Source organism: Temnothorax curvispinosus, unplaced genomic scaffold (genome assembly GCF_003070985.1).
Source record: "Temnothorax curvispinosus isolate PA1 unplaced genomic scaffold, ASM307098v1 QBEX01004992.1, whole genome shotgun sequence".
Lineage (NCBI taxonomy): Eukaryota > Metazoa > Arthropoda > Insecta > Hymenoptera > Formicidae > Temnothorax > Temnothorax curvispinosus.
The window spans coordinates 2,689-12,350 of NW_020214772.1; the positions used below are offsets into that span (position 1 = coordinate 2,689).

Sequence of the window (9,662 nt, forward strand, 5' to 3'; positions counted from 1 at the left end):
ATTCTTATAGGAAACTGTTAATATTGCATCTACACACGATATCAGAAAGTTATTTCAAAACGTATGTATGATAAAAATGTAGAAAGATATCTCTACTTAAAAAAAAAAAACAAGTAATTACGAGCGATTATTGAGCGCGTGAATATAACTTGTGAAAGTTCTCTTAATTAAAAGATAGGTTGTGAAAGTTCAGCCAATTAGGAAGATATTAAAAAATAAGTTTTCTATTAATATAAAAAAAGATTCTTTTTCAATTGCGACACTTTTTTAAAGCAACGATAACGTTTTTCTCTTCGATGGTCATACACGTCAGCGTCGAGTGTCCCCTCCTCTCCCCGTTTTGGCGAACGGATAAGACACGTAATTGGAAGGTAACAACGGTAGCGTGGAAGGAAACGTAAATATCGAGGTAAATCGCGGATATGGAACATGAGTAACGTAACAGAAGAGCACGCCCACACGCTTTAGAAAGTCCGCCGATTCGAGTTCCGTGAAAGGAGTGACTTCGGTAATTGTTAGCCTTGATGCAGACGCATCATCCTACGGTCGGCAAACTCTTTTGTCCGAGATATTCATTTCCTCTTGCGCGCGTGGGTAAATTGAGAAAAAAAAAGCGCGAGAGTTTTAGCGGAAAGGAGACGCACGTTCCGAACGAGCGTAGAAAACGCCAGTCGATAGGAAAACCGATAACTCAGGTATATTGACAAAACATAGTACGTAGGTATGTGTTTTCTTACCTCGCTAAAGCGTTGGTGCTGAGTCTCTTTCTGCCTGAACTGCAAGCATAAACGCGACAATATTTTCCTTACTCTACGTTTTATTAGGATCTTTATTTATGGATTACTCATTCGAGCAAGAATTGCGTTCCTACTGACGTTGATCACGCGGTGCCAAATTTCACGGTCAAACGTTATAGTTTTGATCATAAGCCAAGTGTCACGGCCACGAGTGTGCAATTGCGACAAATATATATATATAGGCACATCATCGTCAGTGCTAAATAGCAATTTACTTGCTGCGTCTAATTATACGACATATAAATTCTAGGTATGTATATAAGTATGAACGTTTACAAATCTCGATCTTTGTATTCTTTCTATTACCAGAAAATCAGTCTCTCTCTTTCTCTATATGACTCAACGTCTTATGCGTTCCGGTGTTTCGAGCAGATTTAAGATTACGCAAACCAAAAATCAACATATTTCGACTGTTAGTAATAATTTGTCGAAAGTAATAATTGAATCCGTTCCTCTCCTGCTTCAGTATTTCTCGAGACTTTGCGATTAACAAGCGACGAGAGAGCAGGAAGCGATTGTTTGGGTAACGACGTGTTCCGTACGGGCTCGCTTCCGTCATTCCGCGTAGATAGATGGATGGCCGGAGATACGCGGGCGCTTCTCAAGAAATTTAACAGGTTCCTTATCTCGGTCGTTGCATTAACGACGTTATTTAACATCGCCAGTCAGTCGCTTTCCCACGAGGTTCGTTTCGCACGCCGCGGCGGAATCGTCATTGTCTCGCCGTTGCCGTCGCCGTCGCCGCCGCCGCGCCGTCGCGCTTGCTTCTTACGAGCGAAACGGCGGAAATTCTCTTGGACGCGAAATTATGTACGCGCGCGTACGTATGTATACCTGCATGCGTGCAACGCAGGCGGAACGCAACGCTCGTCAACAGGGTTCTCTCCTTACCAGGGGGGCGTTCTCCGCAGCGACGTACGTAACCAGGAATGCCTTCCAACGGTGGAGTTCGGACTTCTCGGATTTCTACAAAGTCAGAAAGCACAATGATTGCCAGTCTGTTTCTGCAGAGTCGGCAGAAATTTTCCCGCGGTATAAACGAGCTCGCGATTCAAAGAAGAATTCATTTCACGCGTGAATGATTTTGGTAATCGGCATATGAGACGCTAAGAATAAATATGTAAAATATTTTATCTGTATTATGGTTCAGTTAAATCGTTGTTGAGATTTTTATTAAGCCTAAAATTCTTCTGAGAACACATTGAAATAATTTGTTGGAACTTTTAAAATTTTCCATTGAATGCGTTAATCTTTGCACGTGACTGCGCAAACATACTGGGAACAAAACCGATTCTTTATGAACGAATACCTCTTTGTCTCGTATTTTAATTGCATAATAAGCAGTTTCTTCTTCCTTATGCAATTATTCACCTTTGACGTATTTTAAAATGACACAAAACGTACACATGAATCAAAAATAAATTTCGCACTTTATGTTAAAGGTCGCGCGTTAATGCATTGGCTTTTACGCGAGAAAAGTTTACCACAGATTAAACGGTACATGATTTAACAGGAAATCACGTCACTATCGAGAATACTTTGGTGCGAGTACCGCAGAGCGACTTTTAAAAATATACATTTCCATTTATTATGTAACTCGTGTGACTTGCGCATGCAAATGGCAAGTCAGTCGGTATATTGTTCCAAGGTGATAGACATTGTATGCAGCGTAGCTCTTACGTAAACTCATCCAGCGTAAAAATGCATAGGCATACTTCAGATTATACTGCATTTTAACGTTTTTTTACGCCGTATATATATTGTAGCTTCGAAAATAACCCGCTACATTCCCGCGACCTGATGTTACGTATCGAGCGAATAACGGCAGGAAGCAATTGACATAATGGAAGGCCCAGTTCGCTTTTGCTCGCTTCTTGCCTAGATTAGAATTGTCAAGCGATTCCGAATGTTATACGATGCTCGAGTGCATGCGATTGCGCGACTCGATTTCCGACGTTTCAAATTAATTGTTATAAAACGCAATTGACTTGAAATCGAGAAAAATTTCGCAAGAAGATCAAAGTTTCAGAAGAAATCTCTCGTTTTAGATTATAAATTTGATAAAATAATTCTCTTATAATATTAATAAATAAAAAAAGAAGACACAGAGTCACAAGATGTTCAAATCGTAATCTTTAATTAAATTAAAACTTTAACAAATGTTTCTCTCTCTCTCGGTCATCAGACATCTTCAACACATAAAAAACCGGTAAAAAAAGATAAAAATAAAAACCACAATGCACGCGTTAATCACACTGTAGTTGCTATCGCAATATAAATTCGAATCAAACGCACATCCTATTTCTTCAATGTATGATGATGTCGCGAAAAAATGTATATTATTCTTATAATAGTCTTGATCAGACATTCTTATATCAGAAACATCTTGCATACAAAACAATTAAACTTAATTAATCTTCAATTAATATATTTACCACAAAACTGTTTTGTGACACCATAATTGTCCTTTATTTTTTCTAAATTTCTATTTTACTGTTCAATTGATTCATTTAAATTGGCAGACCTCGTCAGATCTTATCTCTGCCGATTACTTGCAACAGCCATGAAATTACTTAACGACGAAACGTCAAATAGATTGTATCCTATTAAATATTCCCGTGCAAAGAAATGAGCACAAAGGAAAGTCACTTATCCCGCAAAGTAATCTCCAATCGCGGTACGTCCCATAGGGCAATCTTCTACAAACGAACACTCAAATTAATGCGTTCATTGTTTCGTATATACGCAACATCTACAATCTTCTTATAAGAATTTGATAATCTATTTGATAATCTCTTTCTCGGTTGAACCGTATAAAATGACTTCATTCAAGCAAGCTTTCATTTCGAAACTTCCGCGTTGAAATTAAAGACACATTTTCAAATCAAGAATAAATATTCTTTTTTTCTATGAAGACATCGCCGGGCTTACCTGTGCGAGTTGGTGCCGGTGGGCGAGGGCGCGGAACTGCTACCGCCCGGCGACTCCGGTCCGTCGTCGACCGAGTCGCCCTCGACGGAGCCGAAGCCCTCGTAGCTCTCCTCCTCGTCGTGGCAGCCGATCTTGATCGTGGCGTCGTTGCCTACCGACCTGGCCTGACGGTCGTCTTCCGGGCTCGCCGAGTACCGTCCCGAGTCAGTGAGATTCGAGCTGACAAGATTGTGCAGGTCGACCGACATCGAGAGCGAGGGCGGCCCGCTCTGGCTCCACTCCTGCGGCCCGACGCCGACGCCGCCGTTCGTCGCGCGGCCCTCGTCCTCACGCGACGCGTTCCCCGCGTTGTGGCCGTCGGCCACGCCGCTACCGTTAACGGTGGACGTGACGTTCACGCTCGGCGTGCGGGAGCTCACCATCCTTGGACCCCACGGCGATGGGCCCCGGCGCCGCCGGTGTGTCCGCGCGACGCAACGACGACGTGGTGAACGCGCCGAGGAGGAACGCTCTCATCCGCCGGCAGCACCGCCAACCCGTTGTCGCCTGCCCCCGTCGTTGCTGAAACACCACGTCCGTGAGTCAGACCCGAGGTATGCCAGGAGCGCGTCCGCTTCGGGAGCAACTCTAGCGGTGTGGCAGACGAGAGAGAAAGGGAGAGAAAAAGAGAGGGAGAGAGAGAGACGGAGAAAGAGAGAAAGAGAGGTAAGTCGAGTCGAGTCGTTGCCCGCGAGAACCTCTCCTCTCTCATTCTCCGTCGAGAAGTCGGGGTCGAGGTAAACCTGTATGTATGTACGAGCAACGCTTTTCACATATGATTGAAATCGGTCTTGAGGAAGAGAACGTCTGCTATCTTTTATTCGAGATAAAAGAAACAGCGATAGAAAAGCGCGCGCACTCTCGACGCCGAGTTTGGAGTCTTATCGCTGCGTTTCGCGTTGCGTTCATTGTATTAATCGCGTTACGTCAGTTCCTGGCAAAATTGTGCAACAGAAGCAGCACGTACGATTTTATTCCACAACTCCAACGTCGATTATATGTTAACGAGATAAATCCCGCAAGGTGGAACGGAACGACAGATCTCTCAGCGAATCTCGCTGTTAATAACCGAATGACGTCGCGAAATTAATTTCACACGAAAATCCCAGATAATGCGGAAGCCCGGAAATCACCTTCCAGGCTTTGTACTCGGATAATTACCTGAGAAATCAAATTACCAAAAAAAAAATTGATTCAAGGTACGATAGATTAAAAATCGAGGAAATAAAATGGGCTAATGAAGCTAGTTATTAGTGCCAATTATGTGTATTCAAAGATGCGTCAAACGTTTCGACCTGTAATGAGGTCATCGTCAGTGCATGACATGAATCATGAACAACAGAAATTAAAACAATAAGTCGTTATTAAAGTTGGTAGAGTACGAACGCAAGTTGAAATTTGTTGCAATGACTACAAATTTCGTATGAGTAGTACAACAATTTTCTTAGATGAGTTGACTTTTGTGAGTCTCGTGACGTGGAATTTGGAATTGCTCCGCTAATCCTACAGTTGCCATGTAAAATTTTGTTGAAAACCAAAACTGAAATTTAAACGGCCAATTCCAAACAGGAGGAAGAAATTAATGTGCGTATCAAATGGAGATGTTACTATATAAGTGAAAAAATCGTAATACCTAATAGCGAATTCGGGCGCTTGCACTAGTGCACACTGAGTGCGCACTAAGGCTTGTTTATAATATAATTCTTATATTTAAAGTCGCTTAAATACACATTTAAAAACTTTTTAGCCAATAAAACAATCTGTAATTTCTATATGGATGCTGTACAAATCATTTTACAGTAACTATAATAAGTATAATTTAAGGTGATCTGTAAATATAACAATTGATTAAGAACAAGCCTTAGTGCGCACTCAGTGTGCACTAGTGCAAGCGTCCAAATTCGCTATAACTAAATCATAATTTAAATTATAACACCATAGCTCGGTTTATTAGCCCATTTTATTTTTTTTTTTTTCAAATGATCACATTTCTCTGAACTACGTGCCAGAAATTTCAACACGAATTAACACAATCCGCGTGGATTGCAGAAAATGCAAAGCGCCGCCGCTGGTTCGTCGATTTATGCAAAGGGGAATCTGGCCGCCTTTCCGATCTTTCGCCTCTTTCTTGCGCAACGCCTGCTGACATCGACTGGTAAGCGGCTCGCGGTCATTATGCTAATGAGGTAAATACAGACATCGCCATGCCTAGGTATGGAACGACGGCGAGAGATCTCGCGATATCTCCCCAGTTTATTAAAACGTATGGATTCGCGGCGAGGGGCGCGGGGTAGGAGAAAAGCGTGAGAACTGGCCGTCACGGTACAGTGAGTGCCGAACGAATCGTCGAAGGAGAGAACAAACTCGTCTATGATGAATTATTTACCATATCTACGTGGTTGCATACAGTAGTTGGGAGCTATTTAGCCTTATCTCCATCTTCCGCGTCTCTCGCCGCGTGACTCGCAGTTTCATTTAAGCTTCGAAGATAGGTTCGAGGATTTCGTGCATGTCGAAGGATTTTGGACGATGAGATTACGTGGCGCACGCGTTGAATCTTCGGCGCCTTAGACTGTGCGGGGAGTAAATACGTCTTATCGGACTTGTTGAGAAATCCGGATGCACCGCTGTTTGTTTTTGTCTGAGACACGTTTAGTCAACTTAGGAGAAACAAAGCGGTTTCTTACTGTTTAACGCAAAACCGTTGTCGGTGAATCAGCGACGCGAAAGCACAAAGAGAGGATTTCGCTAAATAAAATGACGATTTGCATGATTGAAGATCGAATGTATAGGGTGTTCTACAGTCAACTATATATGACGAAACCGCTATCGGGAAGTCAACGATGCGAAAGCATAAAGAAAGATTTTTGTCAAATAAAATGACAATAAATGTGATTAAAAATCGAATATATATAGGGTCTTCTACAGTCAATTTTGACGAATCAAATTTAATAACAAATTCTTTCTTGAAGAATTTTTCTTCCCAAGATAACAAGCTATCGTTCGTTCTTAAATTACGTGATAAGAGAATGGATATTTTTAGAAAATTAAGCCTGCGGCGAGCATTTAAATGACAAAATCTTTTTGTTCGCTTGAAGTGGGACTTCATTCTCCCGAAAACTTATTTCACATTTAAACAAAGACAGCGTTAACATTGAAAGTCAGATATTAATGCTAAGTCAAACGAAATTAAAAGATATAAAGTAAAGAAAGTGCAGAGCGAGACAATAACAGTCTTTGTTTAAATCCTGTTTAAGGGAAAGTTGAGTGTAACTCCACCAAAGAAGCTGTCATTAAAACCGCGGTTCTGGAGCAGCCTGCGGAACGTTAAAGACACAAGTTTCAATGTTCTGGCATAGCGGTACAGTATGACATAGTGGCATCGGCAGATCGTTTTAATGATCGGCCGAACGGTACCGTTCGCGCACGTGACTCACGATGCCATGTGCCGTGTGCGTCGTAAAAGTGTGCCTGTCAAGTTCAAAAGAGCTTTTAACGTGCGATAATCGTATTATCTTAACACGATAACCGTTAAGCACTGGCAAATGTTCCTCCTTCTGTCGCTCTTTATAGAGCTCGTCTGTATTCATCGATATCACGGAAAGCATAGCGACGCGTGTCATCTAAAGAAAGAAAACTATCGAGAGACTAACAATAAGTTCGAACTTGACTATGTGCACATTGTTAAATTAGTAATGTTGAATTATACTCAATTTAAGTCATTTTTAAACATTCCTATATATAAGTCATCACTGCTCCTATACTTAATATGTCGTTCATTTAAATAAACCAATAAAGTTAAAATAAGTCTGTTTTGTGTTAAAATAATATTTAATATTGACACACATAGTTAACAATAACAAAATGTTATCTAACTGAAAGTATTGATTTAAATTTAATCCTTTAATATTTAACAGTGTGTCCCAGAAACTCTATAATATTATCTCAAAATATTCTAACGAAAGCGGGGTAAGAAGTCACAGTCATATTGAGTAGGTCGCCACTGCTCTTACTCAACATGTCGTTAATTTAACTAAAGCAATGAAGTTAAAATAACACTGTTTTGTGTTAAAATAATATTTAATTTCGACACACATGGCAGTTAAAAATAACAAAATGTTATCTAACTCAAAGTATTGGTTTAAATTTCATCCTTTAATATTTAACAGTGTGTCCCAGAAACTATAATATCTCAAAATGTCCTAAAGGAGATAAGAAGTCACATTATTTCTCCCTCTTTCCTTCTCTCCCTCTGACAAAAAAAAATTGCGTATATTTCCCAAAGACCGAGAATCTCCGAATGCTTTGTTCAAATACGAGAATAAAATGCGAGGCTATTTTAATAAATATCGATCGATTCGCGACGTCGGCCAAGCGGTGTCCTCAATTGCGGACGCTGGTTGGCGCTCGATCGAAGGAAGGAACGAGGATAACCGGGGAAGATCGACTGATAATCCTGCAGTTGTTGCAAAACTATTGTTTCGAGACTTTCGAGTAACCGTTCGAGGCCTGTCGCGGTGCAAAAGGATTAACGCAGCAACGAGTTCTTACGTTACAACGGACTGGAAATCGAAATCGGATCAAGGAGATTCGTGCATAACGTATCAACGCCGCCCGTAATACGGTATCATACGTTTTACCTCCACATAAATATATCGAGTTACTTACTGACTAGGAACCGATAATCGCGCGTGTTCGCTTTTTTTAAACTGGATTTTACGGGCGGTCGATTTGCTCGCGATTAGCAACGCGCTTTTTCGCGCAGCGTGACGTGCGGGACACGCGGTCGAGATTAGGGCAGTTACTCCTCTTTCATAGCTTCGAAAAATATATTTACGAGATAATTGTAACGTTAGAAATTTTATTCGAATTTTGTCATATAATTTTATGACAAATGGGTGCCTAATTGCGGTACTATTTATAATTATATTGACCCTAGCTCGCCACACTCCGGTCTCACTGGACTGAACGTTTTTCGGTTTTCTAGTTTTCACATAATAACATATAATTTTCTAATTTCCTTATAATAAGTTCAGTTTAAATTCAAATAATCTTCTCGACCTGATATTATCATAAACATCTTATTCAGAGTCTGTATTTAGAATAAAAATGGCAACGCGACAAAGTACAAAGTCGAGCAATCTCACGGACTGTCCAGTGGCGGATTAAGGACTCGAAAATAAAATGTGGTTAGCTAGGGTTAAATTAATAATTGTACAATTTTGATTCTTCGAGGCTCCGAAGTTTCGAAACTTCGACCTTCGAAGATTTTAATGTCGAAGCTTCCAAGTTCGAATATCGAAGCAAATCATCAGGCCTAGGGTCAGTTGTTCCAATCTGTTGGCAAACGAATGATTAAATCATAGACATGTCTTTGTTTTTCCTTCAAATTAGACAAAGACAAGACATGATTTAATTATTAGTTTACCAACAGGTTAGAGTGTTAGAGCAACCGGTCCCTGGTCGAGATCGCGCCTCGCAATGTCGCCGCGCGCGTCTATCACGCGTCACGCTCGGGCTGTTTACTAAGCGCGCGCGGGACAGGACGGGACAGGACAGGACAGAATCAGCACTACCAGCAGGCGTTTACGGTCTCCAGGCACTTGTCACTCGGAACGGAATGCGTATATAGATGCGTTTCGAATCGGCGGCGGACCGAGATTCCAGTTCGCCTATTTAGAGCGAGCTCGAAAGCGCGGCCGGGAGGAGAGGGAGGATATATTTAACGCGCGCGAGAGAGTTTCCGATATCTAATCTTCGTTTCTCCCAACGGCATGGACACACGGATATCGCCAGCATCCGCGCGATCCCGCCTGTTGCCCGTATATCGCGTCCTGTTTACCGTCCTTACCTGGAGCGAGTCGCTCGTCGACGAATCGACCGATCCTCCAGCAT

At 41.6% G+C, this 9,662-nt stretch overlaps 1 protein-coding gene across 1 annotated transcript in view; it reads right to left on the minus strand.

Moving 5' to 3' along the window:
* Positions 1 to 9,662, minus strand: part of LOC112454314 — a 12,263-nt gene that overhangs the window by 490 nt on the left and 2,111 nt on the right. Inside the window, exons 2-4 of the mRNA XM_025015613.1 lie at positions 3,729 to 4,289; positions 1,689 to 1,763; positions 738 to 776 (exon numbers count right to left, since the gene is read on the minus strand). Of these exons, the coding sequence (XP_024871381.1) occupies positions 738 to 776; positions 1,689 to 1,763; positions 3,729 to 4,150 (536 nt within the window). The 5' untranslated portion in view covers positions 4,151 to 4,289. The remainder of the gene's footprint in view (positions 1 to 737; positions 777 to 1,688; positions 1,764 to 3,728; positions 4,290 to 9,662) is intronic.